The 18,210-nt window shown below is 35.9% G+C and overlaps 1 protein-coding gene across 11 annotated transcripts in view; it reads right to left on the bottom strand.

Annotated features, from left to right (window-relative positions):
- Positions 1-13,518: 13,518 nt before the first annotated feature.
- LOC123630380 (LIM domain containing preferred translocation partner in lipoma) overlaps positions 13,519-18,210 on the bottom strand; it is a 648,766-nt gene continuing 644,074 nt past the window's right edge. For all 11 annotated transcript variants that reach the window (XM_045539905.1, XM_045539914.1, XM_045539916.1 and 8 more), the window contains one exon: positions 13,519-17,736. In XM_045539905.1, the coding sequence (XP_045395861.1) occupies positions 17,608-17,736 (129 nt within the window). In that variant the 3' untranslated portion in view covers positions 13,519-17,607. The remainder of the gene's footprint in view (positions 17,737-18,210) is intronic.

The raw sequence follows: 18,210 nt of genomic DNA, 5'->3' as shown, positions 1-18,210 counted from the left end.
GTAAATTTTTTTTTAAAAAATGCCTTTGGTTGTTAATTTGCATTAAATCTTAACATGATCAAAACATTTGGTCTGTATGAAAGATGCTTTAAACTTTGTTGACAATTGGCCTAGGTCAGTTTTAGTAAACTGCTCATGTGTACTTAAAGAAAAACAAACAAAAACTTATTTTTCATCTGGTGAACATGAAGATTCTTATGTATTCATTAAAATAAAGCCTTTTAATAATGTTTAAATCTTCTATATCTTTAGTGATTTTGTTTTTGTTTCATAACTTGAATACTTGTTGAGAGAGTTGTATTAAAATATCCTTCTCTGAGAGTAGATTTATGGATTTTTTGAGTTCTGTAAATGTTGCTTTTCCATTTTTTAATTTCAAAATATTAAGGGGGTACCAATGTTTTTGGTTACATGCATGGCTTTTGTATTGCTTGAGTCAAGGCTATCAGTGTGCCCATCACCTAAATAGTGTTCATTGTACCTGTTAGGTAGGTTTTTGTCTCTCTCCTCCTCCATCCTCTCTCCTGCTTGATTTTCACTGAGTTTTACTTCCCTCTGTGCACATGTGTGCTCATTGGTTAATTCCAATTTAATAGTGAGTACATGTGGTGTTTATTTTTCCATTCTTTACATTCTTCACTTAGGATAATGGTCTCCAGTTCCATCCAAATTGTGGCAAAAGGCATTAATTTATCCTTCTTTATGGCTGAGTAGTACTCCACATACATATACCACATTTTGTTAATCTACTCATGAACTGATGGGCAGTTGGGTTGATTCCACATCTTTGCAATTGTGAATCGTACTGCATTAAATATTCGAGTGCAGTTGTCTTTTTGATAAAAAGACATCTTTGCCTTTGGGTAGATACCCAGAAGTGGGATTGCTGGATCAATTTTTTATTTCTTATTTTTTTATTCTTTTATTTTTTAGGTCTATTTTTTATTTCTTTGAGGAATCTCCATAGTGTTTTCCATAGAGGTTGTAAAAAATGTAGTCCCACCAACATTGTATAAGCATTCCTTTTTCTGTGCATCCATGCCAACATTTATTGTTTTTGGACTTTTTAATAAAACCCATTCTAACAGGGGTAAGGTGATATCTCATTGTGGTTTTAATTTGCATTTCCCTAATGATTAGTGACATGGAACATTTTTTTATGTTTATTGACCATTTGTCTATCTTCTTTTGAAAAACTTCTATTCATGTCTTTTGCCCATTTTTTAATGGGCTTATTTTTTTCTTAATTTGATTGAGTTCTTTGTAGATTCTGGTTATTAGCCCTTTATCAGATGTATAGCTTGAGAATATTTTCTCCCATTCTGTCAGTTGTTTATTTGCTCTGTTATTTCCTTAGCTGTGCAAAAGCTTTTTAGTTTAATCAAATCCCTGTTTTAAAGTAATATCATTAGGTGCATACAAGTTTAGATTTGTCTTCTCTTAGAGTATTGACCCTTCTTATCAATAAGCAATGTCCCTCTAATAATTCTTTTTGTCTTAAGGTTTGCTTTGATACTAATTTAGCTATGAAAATTTAGTTTTGTGTTGGTTCATAGTTACAGATAAAATACCCATCCTTTTACTTTGACCTTTCTCTGACTTATATTTTAGCTGTTTCTTATAAATAGCATACAGCTGGATTATGTTGTAATCCAGTTTAAGAATTTATATCTTTTAATGGTAGAATTTTAATCCATTTATATATATTTTAATTACTAGAATTTATGAACTTATGCTATTATATGCTTTGTATCTGTTCCTTTTCTTGTTTTTCTCTCCTTTAAAAAAATTGTTTTATTTATCCCTGCCTTCCCCCCATTCCATTTCTCCTCTCTATTGATTTTGCAGTTATATACTGACTTTCTTTTAGATGGTGGCCATTGAAATATTCACATACATATGTAACTTAAAAATGTAAAGTTAATCAATAACACTACTCTTCTCCCAAATCTACAAAAATCTTACAAAAATTTAACTCCAGTCATTGCACTCTGGGCCTACATTCCACTATTTTACAGTATTTTAGCTCAATGTTTTTTACCCCCTCAACTTAGAAACTGTTTTATACTACAGTCTGTTTAGATTTAACTATATGGTTGCCATTTTTTTCCTCACCATTACTGTTGCAGCATTGATTGATATTCCTTCTTGGTTTCTTTCTTCCTGAAATATAGAATTTCTTCTAGAATTTCTTGTCATTAGAGTCCATGGATACTACACATTTAGTTTTTGTTCATTTCTAAATGTCTTTTTCTAGAAATGGAAATTATAAATAGAACTCTTCTTCCACTCTCTCCTACATTATTCAAATCATCTGTATAGTAGCAATGGACTGAGAGTTAGGATGTCAGGACTCACGATCCAGCCCTGCCATTAAATTATTTTATGATCTTGGGTAAATCCCTTCACATCTCTGGGACTTAGCAATCCTTCACAAAGTCAGAGTAAATGATCTCTCAGGGCCTTTCTAGTCCTCATATTCTGAGTAGGAATAAATGAATATGCAGTGTTAGAATAGAGAGAGCAGAAGGATGGGCAAAGAACACAGAGTGAGTAATTTGAGAAAAATAGAGGAAGAAAAGATTACATCTTGTATGTTCTTCTTTGTATAAGAATAGAGGAAGGGAAGACAAGATAATATTTTACAACTTTGTTAACAACTTTCTAGCAAGAATTTATGAGTACTGCGAGTCCCAGTGATTTACCTACCATTTGTTTGTTAAAAGATGTATCTTGTGTCTGGAGGCTTTAAAATAGTGGTTTTTCATACAAAGTTCTCCCACCTGTAGTTCTCAAGGGTCCCAGCATTAGTAGGCTGAAACGTGGCACTAGAGAGATAAGTGGGAAAGAGAAGAGTTTCTCTTGATTCTTTCATGGAAGGCATCTCCCCTATGCTCTAGTTCTAATCATTCTTAGGAGTAGAGGAAGGGGTGCCAGGAGATTTGGTTCACCTGCAGACCTGTTACTTAAAAAAAAAGAAACAAAGGGTTTAGTGAATGAATGTTGATCTTGGGTTATTAACTTTCTCTCACCCTCAGAATTTTCATCTATAAAATGAGGATAAAATATTAATAAACACAGGATTATTTAAAGTGCTGTAACAGTGAAATATTTTGAAAATGCCAAGTTACTTTCCTCTGTGTCTGGTTCTTCCTTACCTTTTCTCATAATTATTTGTATCCATATCTATTAGCTCAGCTAGACTGTAGACCCCTTGAAAGGAACTATGTGTGATTTTTATCTGTATCCCTCTAGGTGCCTAGTACAGAGCAGATTCTCAATGTTTAAAAAAGTATGCATAGTACAGATAGAATAAAAGTGTGAAAAAGCCAGTTACTTCTGATGAGCATGGAACCCAAGGGACCCATTTACCTGGATTCAGCTTTAAAAAGGGAAAATTCTTTATTGCAAGATCAAGACACAGAGTGGTCAAGTCATTTTAGAACATAGCTGATTTTAAGTTCTTCCATACTCACAGTGGAGAAGAGTGGGTACCATCATACTCTGTGGCATCATGTTTGTTCTGAGCGACGTTCCCTTTTCCAGAAGACCATATGGAAAGCAAATGATGTAAAAAATGAATCACAGTAAAGGGGGTTAGAAGAAAAGAAAACAGAGATTATCCAACTCAAAAAGAATTCCACACATAGGCAAGTAAATGTAATAAGAAGTTTATTTGATTTCTAAATATAATAAAGTAATTGCAGTTCTTTTACAGAAAAAAAGAAATATAATTTTCATATTTATTCTTATAGAGCATTGGAAAAACATAATTGATAGAAAAAACTGATAGAGGGTAAATAGAAACATGTTTTAATATAGTTGGATAATGCATAAACACAAAAGAAAGTACCCAAATCACTTGCTTATAACAGGTTTTATTCTCTTATTTTCATAATGAACCATGTGTGCTATTTTGGATATGCCAGTGATGGTTCATAATGTAGTGGATAAATGCAATTTGCTAAGAATAAAACAACAAAGAAAAACCTATATTTTAGGAATACCATGGCTCTGTCGGTATGATACATATGAAAAAAGACGTATTCCCTGTATGTTTCTGTGTGCCTTTCCCTAAGTCAGGGAATGTTATTCAGACCAGCAGCTGATCATGGTGGGGCTGTGACTGTGCTTAGCTAGGAGACATTCTTAGTAGCCACATTTAGCACAGAGAAAACCTATCTTCTCGCTCTCTCCCCCTCGTCCTGGGTCTACCACTTGTAAACGCCATTTAATCTTTACATAAAACTCTCTCTCATGGTCATGACCAGCAGATTGGAACCCAGAGCAAAGCCACGTTGCATCTTCCCCAGGCCATTTGTTTCTAAGAAGAAAAATCTCTGTATCCCAATGTCCTTATGACATCACACAGAAATGTTTGAACTCTTATCTAGCACTAAAGTCTGATTCTCTAAAAAGTAAAAAAAAAAAAAAAAATGACTAGTGTTGAAATGGGATAAGGTAAAAACAGCAAAGGAACATGAACAGGAAGAACAGATTTTTAGTGAGAAGTATCACTCTTTCTCCAGAGTCAACTGGTTTCATACAACGACGACGACTAAAGCAGAAGGGTCACACTGTTGAAATTACGAACCGGCGATCTGCTCTACTCTCACCCTAGTTTATGTAACGGGGCTGCTCACATGGAAAACAGAATGGTGGCTGACTGCAATGGCATGAAATCCGTCTTCCATAGCTTGGCCCCCTTTCCTTCCATTTGGTGGAACTGGGTAGGGTAGGAGACAACGCCGTGACCAAGAGGACACCAAGAGCTTCCTTGGATAAAGGGTAAGTGGAGGTATCTCACTCTCCCCAAAGAGAGGCATATTCAAGTGAATATGGAGCCAACTGACTTAGAAGGAAAGGCAGCAGCTTGGCAAGTGTAATCTGCCAGCTGGTTGAGTCAGACGACACATTGAGAACGATCATTTTTGGAAGCACGTCCTCCCTTCAACTCTTCTCCCACAATCATGTACTGTCTACCTCGTCCTGTTGACCCGGGCCTTCTCCTATTGCTACCACTCGGTCAGAATCCAGTATTCTGGGCTATGCTGCTGCTCCATCAGCAGTATCTACAGTTCTTCTGTCAGTGACGGAACTATGGAAACAAAAGTCATCAAGTGACACGTACTACTATTTTTAGGAGTCAAAGTAAAAATGCTCTGAGGATCTGGCAAGGACATTTGGCCCCCTGAGCCTCCATTCCCCACAGCCAAGACTTCAGTTTTTTTTCTGATGTTAGCCTGAGAGATAAAAGGAGAAGAAATGTGTTGACACTCTAACACTGTAAACCCACCAATGCTTAGTTTATAAAACAAACATATGACACACATCCTAATACAGACCATGGCTCTATTAATTCTCTTCAACATTTTTTTTTCCTGACTAAATGTTCCAATTCCATAAAGAATATATTCCCTTGAAACAGAGTACAGGAAACCTCAGCAATATGCCACCATCCAGCAGGATATAAATATAAAGGAGCTGTATCAGCAAGGAATGCTCAGGGAGTATGTTCGCAGCCCGTTTCACGGTAGCCACTTGAGAGGGGATACTGGAAGTGAGTGACTTTCTTCCGTTTGGCAAGGTTTCCTTATTGCAGCACCTACTCCTTCTGATGGTATGTTTCTGAAAGCTGCACAGTACGACTCTGGGTACCGTGTGTACATACATATGTAGGAATAACGTTTATGTTTCTCAGAATAGGCACTTTTTGAAGGCAGTAAATCTAAAAGTAAAGTTAATAGAGCCTATATTTAGTGCTCATCTTCTCACTTTGCTGATGTGTATGCTGAACAGAAGATCACAGATTTGAGTCAGTCTCGCAAAGAGGCCAGAGTCGGCAAATGGCTATATTCAGAGCTGGGGAAGTCTTGCCAACTCAACTGTAGCTGTTAAAAAGGCAGACTTGGAGAAGGTGCAATCGTTTTTCTCAAAGGTGACGGCACAGAAGGAGAGAAGCCACGAAATAAAAGCTTGTGTGTGTGGCTCAGGGAAGATTACTATCCTCAGGCCCTGCATCTTCGTGTCACGTCTCCCTCATGACACAGATTTGCTACTTAGAAAGTTCTTTCCCTTTCCTTTTTTTGTATGTCTCATAATTGCACATATTCCCTTACTTAGCAGTAGAGAAAGAGAAACCCCACATTTCTTAGAGTAATGATAAAGGTGTAGGTGTAAAGATAAAAGAGAACCAAGAAAAGTAGTTCATTGCATAGATAACATATAAACGTTCAATGCTACATCCAGCTGTAAAAGTTTTACATCTAAGTTTAAGTTCTTGCTTAAGGCACATTAAACCACAAGGTAATTTTATTCATGCCAAAGAATCAGACAATCAAGTGTCATCTTTAATTCTGTTTGCTCTTTAATATGTTTCCTGAAAAAGAATGAGGGCATAATTCAGGTTTTTAGAGGGGAAATATTCTGACTTTGTTTAATAAAGAAAAAAGTCTTGGATAATTTGCTCATCAGCTTTCCCAAGAGGATAAATGGGTAGTAAAAGGAAGAAAATCATTTAAAAATGATTTTGCTACTACTTCACTGTAAAATATTGATGACTAGATTGAGTTTCTAGGGTCCTGAATCTCTTTCATAAAGGAGATACCTCAGTTGAGACTTCAGCTGAGCCAGAAGGATGGCACAGCAGCCCACGCTAGTTTCAATGCACTATCTAGCTAGGGAGATACAAGGCACTCGAACTATTTGTGGCAATATAACCCTGATATGCTGATGCACTTGACATTCTTCTAAGAACTAAGCAGAAAGTATAGAGAATTAATGAAATGCAAACTTCCTAAATATTACCTCTTTTATTATGTGAAAGTTAAAATATGAAGCCATGCCTATTGTTGGCATTTAAATTATAAAAATCCCCATTCCTCTCAAGTCTGTGATTCAAGGAATGAGACACATGGGGCAGATACATCATAACCTGGCAAATTCTCCCATTTCTGGTTTACAATTACTATGTGAGCATCGTTGTCACCGAAAAAGAAAGAGAGATGAGAAGGAACTGGATTGTTTTCTATACTTAAGTCTCCCAAGAAAGAATAAAAAATCAGAAACTTATCTAGGAAAAGCAAGCTCTTCCCATTTTGCATTTCTCAAATTAGTTCAGAAATGGAGTTAAATAATTTGGTAAGAAAAGTACTCAGACTTAATATTTACTCCCTCTTGGTGGGAGAAATGAAATCAAGAAAGCAACTATCACTCCTATGCCTCAGTATAAAGTAAAGTAGGCACCGTACAAAGTGGCAAAACAGTGAATCAACAATAATGGTCCAGGAAGAATTCTTCATCCTTTCCCCACAGGTAGAACTATAATGAGGGACTCAAGCAAGGGAGATAAATGCCTTACTTTCCACCCCCACCTCAATTGCTTTGGCATATTTAAGACATAAATGGATCTATATAAAATTTAAATAGCTTTTTCTTTTCCTTTTCAGCAGTTACAAAAATGGGTCAGGTCTAGGATTTATTAATTTCCTGGCCTAAAAAAAACCTCAAGCGTTTTAAAATAAGATTTGTTTTTTGAAGGATCAGCTTTCTTGGATGGAAGATGTGTCTGTGTGTATATGTTTTAAAGAAAACACAATTTTATTTTCCCTAAATATGGGGGACTGTATTGCACAGAGTGAAATAAGAACTTTTTTTTTTTTTTGGTTTTTTTAATACACTATGTAAAGATGAATTAGTGTTTGTGGCTGATTTATAAAGGTATTTGAAAATTCAGATTTTATTTTTTTTTAAAGGGCTGCTTTTTTACACACACTATCTTATTGTCCTTTTATTCCCTCTAACAAGATATCACCGGTTCCACCCAACTGGGTCTCTACTAAGGTCTACTCACATAGGTAATGCTGAGAAGTGCTCAGAATATTTCTTCTATTTTTCCATTCCTGGGGTGAGGGTACTCCATTTACTCTACAAGAATCATTTTCCACTCCATTGGCCATAACATTCATCAAACCTCCCAGGAAGGTAGGCACCTTTCTAGACTTTGAATGTTCCATATCAACCAAGGCCACCACTCTAATAGTCCTGCTGGTGTCTTCTATATGCCTCAGGTGTAAGGACTCATCCCCTCACACAAAGGGGTGAGGAGCCGTTAGTTACTTCGCTTGGCTGTCATTAATCTCAGGGAACAAGCACATGAGTGACCATACTAGCTTGATGGATGACACATCACCTTAGTGGGGGAAAATGCCTTAGAAAACTTACTAGGTAAGAACATTTTAAAGGTTTCCTAGATGTAATGCAGGAGATTTAATGTGCAGAAAAGATATTTGTTCAATCACTTCATAGATTTTAATTCACAGCAAACAACTAGAAGAGAGAAATGAGAATAAATGAAAGGTGAAGAGTATATCCCCAAATGCACAGCTTCCTAAGAGACACAGCTCAAGAGAAGGAACACCCAGTTGTTGAACTGCTATATAGAGCAACTTCTAGAATACACACGGAGGCTTCCAAGTAGGTAGTATGAAATAACATGGTACCAAACTCCTTGTAATGAGGATACACAAATCACAAAACTACAGCAGCCTGGGAAGCCCAGTCTATCAAATGGCAAAGACCAAATCTCAGAAATGCCATCAGTCCCATAGCATTTGCTCACAGACATTTTTAGGTCGTGGGTTGGTTGGATCAGAAATGTCAGTTGCAGCAATATATACTTGGAGTGCTTTCAGTAAATGTGAGCTGAGAGAAAGACTTATATGCATTGTTTACCTTCAGCAATTTCTGCTTCTGTGGAAGACATTGTGGCCCACAGGAGAGAGGTTTGTCTTAAGATCAAGTCACCTCTGCATGCCAATGAATTCCAAATGATATGGTCTCAGTTGATATTCTGAACCTGACAGTTCCAGAGAGGTGTTCAGTTAATGGAATATAAACCAAGTCTCTCTGGGGAAATTTGCTGCAATGTGTTTCACAGTGCCAGTTGTTTGTTCTCGTTGGTGGCCTTTCACCACCAACTTCATCACAGTACCCATCAGACAGAATACCTGGTGGTTTCCCACAAGATGACAACGATGTGTGCAAACTCTAAATGATCCCAAACACCACAGTGCACACATGGATTTGCCACTTAGCCAAATGGTCTGTGTGAATTCTCCTGGATGACTTTCAACAAGGGTGGGAGCCTGGTAGTCTGTGGGAATCATATACTGTCCTCTGCGGTATTTCGGCCTGATAGTGGCTACCTGGAGAGAGTACTGGACTTGCGAGAAATGGGTACATCTCCAGATCTGCCACTTACCAGTTGAATTGCTTTGGGCAAGTCACTTAAGGATTCTGAGCCTCCACTTTCTCTTCTAGGATAGGGCTAATTAATAGCCTTCTTCTCAGGGATGCCTTATGTGTGAAAGCAGTTTGTAAGCTCCCTTAGTAATTACTATTTTAATCTTTTTTTTTTTTGGAGACAGAGTCTTGCTCTGTTGCCTGGGCTAGAGTGCCGTGGCATCAGCCTACCTCACAGCAACCTCAAACTCCTAGGCTCAAGCAATCCTTCTGCCTCAGCCTCCCAAATAGTTGGGACTACAGCCACATACCACCATGCCCGGCTAATTTTTTCTATATATTTTTAGCTGTCCAGATCATTTCTTTTTATTTTTAGTAGAGACAGGGTCTCGCTCTTGCTCAGGCTAGTCTCAAACTCCTGACCTTGAGCTATCCTCCCACCTTGGCCTCCCAGAGTGCTAGGATAGTAAATATTAGTTTAGAGCTCAGAAAGCCACCCCTAGGTCCTGCCCAGGAGATGATGGCAGGTTCTGCATAGATGGCTCTATAATTCAAAGCTGGGGTAGAAAAAGCCACAATCATTGTCCTCTCCCAAACTAAGGAATACTCAGTAGTAGTCCAGGACAACAGTGAAAGAATTTATACATTTCTGCATAAAAACTATAGCATAATATAACCCTTTCCTTCAAGAATGATACCCGTTGCATACAAAAACTGACCAGAACTAATGAGTTTTTAAAGTACCACTATCTTTTGCTTTTGACTTTTTCCTTGTTACAGATGGAGATTATACACTGTCATTTCCCAACATTTTAAAGGTCATTATCAGCAGCTCAGATAAATGGAAAGTATAGTTCATGGGTTAGTTACTAGGGGAAGGCATGAAACGATATAACAGTTGTCAGAACAGTTTGTCTTCTGAATAAGAAAGCACAACCATCAACAAAAAACTCATAAACTCTAATGTCTGACACTCAGAAAATCCTTCAGACTACTTCTAGAGACATTTAAAGAATTTTATAATCTTGAGCTAGAGGCTAAATTTTTTTTTTTAAGGGATGTATTGTCCCAAAACAAACTAAATATATATGGAAGGCAAATGGAGGAAGTAACATTTTATTATGTACTACAAGGTAGTTTTGCACGGCACCAGGGAGAAGATAAGCCCCAAAGGCTGGTTCTGTTTTAAAGTCGGGGGAGCATGGAACAAAATGTGATTATAAAAAGATGGAAAAGCAAGTAACAATTTAGCCTTCCTCTGTGCCTTTTCCTTGCCATTGACCCTAAATATTAATATCTGGAAGCTGTTTCTTCTGTTAAGGAGGAAATTCCAGAATCTGTAATATTTTGGCCAACACCGAATGTGTTCTCTGAATATAGCCTGTGTTTTCCTGTTATGCCTTAAAAACTCTCCCTCAACTTCCAAATCAAGTCAATGAATCAGCTCAAGATTTCTTATCAAATTTCATGCCCTCCATGAAGCCTTATTGATGCCACTGGGAAAAACTACTCTTCCTGATGTCATATTCCTTCCTATAGAGTAAGTACAGATTGAACCTGTTTGATCTTATTGTAGTTGTCCTGAATTGGTTAGTTAGGGTTGATTCTCTTACAGTGATTAGTTGGTCATTATTAAACTGAGGAGATGAGTGAGGGATAAGGATGTTGAGAGGACAAAAAGAAAGAGAAAATATGGATTTCTAAGGATAGTACCTAATTGATCACAGAGGAAGATGCTTACTTTGTCTAAAGTGCAACATCTTTAGGCACAAACGTTTGAGCACAAAATGAATGGAAGTGAATCATAAAACCAATCAACCTGTAATGTGTCCAGAATTCCTTTCCCAAATTCAGTATGGAAACATGGACAGGAAGAATCCTATTTTTGAGAAAAGAAGGATAAACAGAAAAGGCTGAATAGACTATGAATTGACACAAGAAGTGGGAATCTCATGGGTGGCATATGCATTAACTTACATCCTCTTTTAAGAATGACATTGACTTTGGCAACATCAAAAACAGTACAGAACACAAAGTAAGAGGAACTGTCTGCACACTTGGGAGATCTATTCTTATCTAGCTTTCACCCTTCTGGGTATGAGTCCTTGGGGGAAATTTCCTTTAGGTAATTTCAATTACATTTACTTTCAACCCTAAAGAAAGTGTTTTCACCTAGCCTGACCCAAAGTGATTGCTAAGTTTCATTGAGCAGATTGAAAATCAGAAAATATTTTTGGGTCCACTGTTGAATGAAAAAGCAAAAAAATGATGGGATTTGACACTGCATCAATAAGTGAAGAAAAGTAGAAATAATTTATGATACTAGACCTAAAGAGGCAAAGATTTAGACATTATACTTGCTTTATGTAGCTATAGAGCTAGAATTGAATGCTGTGAGCAGAACTACATATAGGGCAAAATTAAGAGGATTTGGGATGATAATCTGTCAGGAAAATAACAACAGAGGAGATGCAGAGCTTTAAAAAGGCCCATGATTCTATATTTATCTAGGAATACTACTAGTGTTTGGGGTCAACTGTAACTCTCCCCACTGGTATAGAACATAAGATGACATGATGTCACTTGTTTCATTCTTGGTAGAACATTCTACTCCTAGGGTTGAGAACTCAATTTAGATGGTACATTCAGTGCCAAGTTGAATACATTTGTGGCTGTTGAATAAGGTTTCTGTTTGGGTATGTCAGGTAAATGTCTACCAAAGTTAAATGAATAAAGTCTTCTTTTGTCCATAAGTGGATGAATATCTTGGAAAAATTAACAAAGCCATGTAGCAGGGAAGGCTCAACTCCAGCATCTTGAAGTATTGCAAAAGAACTAGCTGCAGAGTCTCCCCACCCCCAGTATATATAAGTGTTTATAGAATGTTAATTTTTATTTTTAACAAAGGCTAAAAATAAAGATATTTATTAGTATGGTTAGAGATTGCTGTAAATAACAATCAGAAATAAATTGTAAAATTTTAGTAATTTTTTTGTAACGTCAAGGGGAAAAGGTCAATCAGTTTAATAAAAATTCGTCTTTCTCCATAAAACAAGGCACATGCATGTTGTAACTAAATTAGAGTTTACAACTTTTTGCACATGGGCCAGGGAAGTAAAATAAAGGAATCAGTGTCTTTCTTTTCTGTATTGAAGGGGAAATATGCCTGCAATCTGGGTTCCAAGAAAAACTCTGGTGCTGACCTACTGCTAAATGTGATTCAACTATTAGGATTTAATATTATTATCATGGGCTAAGTGCTGATTTGTGTTAAAATTCTGAAAGATATTATAATAGTTTTTCCTTGTCATAAAGAAAATTATCAAGTTCCAATGGAATAAAATAATATGTCACCATTAAAAATATGGTTGTTCTGTGGTCAAAATGCTTTATTTAAAAAGATCTTAATCTGGTCTTAGAAAAATCACTTTGCATATAGCTGGGAAAACTATATAAGTCACAACTAAATTTGCCAAAAATTTCTATGATCTGAGTCCTAATGAAAATTTATTAAAATAAAACAGAAACACTATGATCTCACTTCACTTTCTGAATAAACACAACCTGAAAAATATGCCCTTTTAAAGGAAGATTTTAAGAATGCCACAAATATTTTCTGGTAACCCCCCCTTTAGTATGATCATTATCCCATGAAGATCATAATGCATCTATTTAATTTATAAAAAGTCCAAGCACCATAGCATTAATAAGTAGGATGGAAAGAATAAATGAAGTAAGGAAAGCAGAGAAGAAGGTAAGAAAGGAAGGAAGGAAGACAAGAAGAAGCAGGGAGAAAGGAAGGGAGGGAGAAAGAGAGGAAGAATCCTAAGTCCCAGTCTCAGATAACTTTCTACATGTTTGAAATAAAGCTATTCTAATCCAACAACAGCCTCATGAGAAAAGTTTCATCCTTGTTACCTGTCAAGTAAATAACTTGACCTGAAATGTTTATGGCTGCCCCATATTAATTCCTCACTCAGAACCAAAATGTCCAACTTTTTCTATTGTTAAAAAAACAACCAAATCTAAAGCAATTAAAAAATTGATATGCAGCATGGGTGTTAGAAGCTCAGGTTGAAGTCTCTGTCTTTATTATCTGACTACAACCAGAGTAAGATCAAATCATAAACACTAACAACATCCAATATATCACCTTCTGGCATAAGAATGGTTTACTAACTTAGGGACCTATGAGATAGTCCCAAGACAAGGAGAAAAGAAATACCATTAGAATACATTAAGATGAAAAGTTCAGACTTTTCTGGGTTTTGTTTAACTTCTTGATGAGAATATCTTTGAGATTTGGGAGTTATTATTTGTGTTATTGACTCTTCAGTAAAATATTCATAGTAGTGTAAATAGAGTCTTTAAAAATAAGGCACAAATATATGCCGCTCTCTGGTTGTCTGCCATGAGCGTGCATCAAACGAGAGATACCAGGAAATGGACTTGAGGCACATTTTGTAGAGGTATATCTTTTTCAGTTTGCTGGTTTCGTACAGATGGCTAAAGCAGGGGTATGGAACATGCTGTCATATTTCATTCATAACACACATGTACTATAGCTCTAGGCAACAGATGGACAATCGCTTGTTTAAACTACAAATGTGAAATACTAAGGTAGAATAGCAATATTTCTAGAAATGCATATGAAAAAATAAAGCCTTTTCAAGCCAAGAGGAATGGCGAGAGGCTGTGAGGTTATATCAGTGTTTCCCTGATCTCCCTAGCAGCTGCCATAATTTCCCCAACACCCTTCAAAACACGATAATGGAGGGATCAGGGGACAGCTGACAAATATTTGACAAGAGAAGCCCAAACCATATCAAATAGAAATAACACTGTTATTCCCAGCTGGTTCACATTAATAGGATTTGTACTAACTAGGAAAATGTTTGGAAGTTGTGTTTTTAGAATCCTGTTATATTCCGTTAACTCTACTAAAGCCTCATGGAAAAAGCACTCTCTTTCTTCCTCTGGACCCAAATATAAATAGTTGTTTAACTGTAGTTAGAGTTTTATGTCCTTTAAACTTCACCATAAACATCTTTGCAGAATGTTTCATAGAAAACAATGATGGTGTTGATATGTCCACCTCATTAATCAGCATGTTCCTAATAAAGTAATTTTGATCAGAGAAGTTATGCCTACAGAAACAACAATGGCAAGAAAAAGAACCCACAACTCTGAGCTGCAGAGATGTCAGCATCTCACAACCTAATGTCTTATGCTGGGACACATGACTTATTTTCGAATTTTAAAGGCAATTTTGTTTGCCAGTGAGACTCCATGTTGAATTGGCATGATCTGAGGACCCAAACAATTAAGAACTCTTATTTTGAAATGGTCTGCAGAGCCCGTGACCTAGTGGGTTTTTTTTCCTTTTCCATGTCTTGTTACACAGAATACCAAATATTTATATTCTTGACAATTTTTTAAAACCAGTATGTTTTTTACAAACTTTGTTATAGACTCTATGATATCTTTCTATTATTTATGTATTTGAATGATAATACAATGTATCAAAAGACAATATGATTATAATCATTAAGGTAATATGATCTTTATAACTCTGTTATAGGCAAAATTTCATATAACTAAAACAGTAAAGAGTGACTTGGCATTGTTTAAATCAAATGATTAATAGAAAAGACAAGAAAGCAATATAAATCATATATTCAAGAAATCCTGGAATAAAATATGGTAGGATCCTTTCCTTATTATACCTTATGAAAGAAAAAAAATCTAAATCTAAATATTTCTGCATATGTATGTGTGCACATTCATTATTATAAATGCATAAGTCTATATTAAAAAGAGATTTACTTTAAAAATCTTTGGTAAAGATAGTCTGAGGTTATGTGATAAGAATGCACTATAAAGACTGTAAGCAAGCAGTATTCTGCTGGCAATGCCACAGTGATGGGTTTGTGACAGTATTTTCTTATAACTTTTTCTTTTGGCATGTAAACATTCAGTTACATGAGGAATTAAATGTAACAAGCAAGTAGAATGCTACTGCATTTTTATAGTATAAATATTGCATAAATTCTTCTCCTTTTGGCAAAATTTATAATAATATGATCGCTTTATGAGATAAAAATCTATCCCTCAATAAATTGGACTCTCTGCTTTGGCCTAAAGAGAATTTTACCCAAGTATTTCATAGAAAACATGTTACCGAATCAATTCAGATTATATTATCACCTCTATTGTGTAATAGTCAGTGTTCCTTGAGGTCATCAGCATGATCTGGCCTTTAAGTTGGAAGATAGGAATTCAGAGACACAGTTGCTATTGTATCCTAAAACTCACATGCTGACCCTAAGTGAATGTAATTATGTTTCACATTATGAGAAATATAAGATCAAAGGTAAGAGAAGCAAGGTAAGAAAAAGACAACGGTCAAAAGAGGCTCTTATAATCTATAACTTTGGTGGTTCTAATACAAAACTAGTGACAAAAGCAAATGATCTACAAATTAACTTAGATGAGCTGTAGTGACCATAGGTATAAGAATTTCTTGTTAAAAAAAGAATCACTTTTATGATTATTCCTATTCAAGTAAAATAAATTTAATTGGAATTCCTGAGGTATGGGTTGTGATTAAAACATATACCAATAATTTTGCATTTCTTTTATGGACGTTAAAATTAAAAATGAAAAAAAAATCAGACTAGGAAACTATTACTTCATAATCATGAAAAAGATATTCGTGGAATAAGGGAAAGGTACACAGGGTGATGGAATTACATTTGTTATATCTGATTTCTTAAAACGGCTGCTAGGTATACAGGGATTCATTATATTATTATTTATACTTTTTTGTATATTTAAAATACTCCATAATTTAAAAGTATATACTTGTAGAAGATTTGAAGAAAGGTTTAAGAAATCTCAGTCCAAAATACTTAATTAGTTTACAAAATGGCAACTTGCCACTACTAAGCTAGGTGTCTCTCCTTAAATGAAACATGTTAGAACTTAATAAGTATGGTTCCACAGTTGGCAAGCAAGTGTTTCACTGGCTAATAAAGAATTTGAATAAAGATTCCAGGCAGAGACTCTGCATATTTTTAGCTCCAGAAAGACAATTTTTTTTCAGTGATTGTCTTTGAAAGTGTGGTGTAAATGTCACATTGATGATATGAAAATGTCTCCTGCAATATGTAATTTGAGTTGCAGAAGGATTATGAGAATAATGAAACTGTGCTTTCACAATCTTTTCAAGCTTTCCTCTCTTTTATAAGTAAACTAAACAAAACTGCACAATTTTATTTTATATATGTACTGATTTGGAGTTGTCAGGCAAAAGGGACTTGGGCCTGGGGAAAAGAAAAGAAAAGAATAGAATTTGAACTGTTTTTTACAGCTATCTTCCTCTAGAGAAAAAGTTAATTTTGATAGTTGTATTGGCTGTTAGAAAAAAAAAATGACAATATTTCTAAGAGGAAAAGTGGGACTATATTGGAAATGTTATATTCTAGAGGAAATCAAGTTTGTATTATGATGTCAAGTTACTGTGGAAGAGGAAAATCTTAAGGTAACATTGTGATATAATAATGAACTTTTTAAACATACCCCAAAACGCTTTTTTCAGCATATCCCACCTATAATTGCTTTAAAAAAGATTAAAGCTTAGTTCTCTTTCACCATTTATTAGCCATGGACCAATAACTATTTTCAAATGAGCCCTGACCACTGGTCACTACAGATTCTGAATTTGGATGGTTACAAATTAAATTTGTGCTTGTTTTAACTTACGCAACTTACAACTTAAATTCTTTATAGCCTAACAAAGAAATCGTGTACTTTTCCCCCAAGGGGCATGAGTTACCACTCATAGAGAAACAGAAAAATATAGTTTTCAATACATAGCAAAAGAATGGCTATCCTTTATGATCACAGGCAACGTGGAAATGATGGGATGGAGACATCAAGGCTAAAAGCACCTGTGAGCTGGCAGACTCACCCAGGAAAAACTGTGTGACAGCAAATACCACACTAAAAAAAGCCATTCAACCAGATGAAAAGTGAGACAAACATAGGGATTAAAAGTTACAGGAATGCAGAAGTGAATGGGATGGAGCATAATCTGTGCAAAAATGTGGAAGTCCTTGGGAACAAAGGCCCATCAAGGTCCTACATGATTAAATGTGAAATGTGTATTTGGTAAGAACTTTTAAAAAAAAAAAAACCTCATAATTTATGTGTTTCTAATGAAAGGTTAATAGCAGATGAAGAACTGAGATCATCCCATAGTTTGATTGCCTTTCCTCTATTTTCCTATTTCTTTTCTTAGGTTTTCCTTGTGTTTCGTTCTTCTCAGCACCATCCACTAACTAGCTGAACAGGTGACTGAATCTAAAGGTCAGTGCTCGCCTTGGCGGTCAACACCCTGATGCGGGCAGAATTGCAGGTCTTGCAAAGGATGTGCCCATCCAGCGGGTAGCAGCCTTGGTTATCTCCTTCAGACAGGAGGCCACCGCAATCCTAGAAAAAAGAAGACAGATGGAAACAATGTAAGTGAATATGTAAAGTACATATGTGAAGAGCAAATTCTTGCTTTCTACTCTAGTGGCGATGTATGCCCACTATCTTTCCTGCTTATGTTCCACCAATCACCGCATCCCTTCCCCCCACTATATAACATATTAATAGTATATCTTGAATTAAACTGAATTAGAGATTGGGGACACAAATACAAATGGAGTAAAATGACCTCCCTAAGGGTACCTATAATGAAATACAGGTACAGGAAAAGGAGAATCCACAAGTCTAGGCTCCCACATAGTGGTTTGCTTTCCCACCCAAATTACAACAAGGAGAGAAAATAAAAATAGATTCCTAACCGCTAATTCATCTTTACCCTCTATCATTAGTTTAAGGATCTCTCAAAAGGAATGTACAGGTTCAGGAATGGAATTTTTTGGCCATTTCTGGGTAAAAGCAAAGGTAGAGTGATTT

This window comes from Lemur catta, chromosome 1 (assembly GCF_020740605.2).
Source record: "Lemur catta isolate mLemCat1 chromosome 1, mLemCat1.pri, whole genome shotgun sequence".
NCBI lineage: Eukaryota > Metazoa > Chordata > Mammalia > Primates > Lemuridae > Lemur > Lemur catta.
Note: the sequence above shows the minus strand (reverse complement) of the source record. Positions and strands in the feature narration are given on the sequence as shown.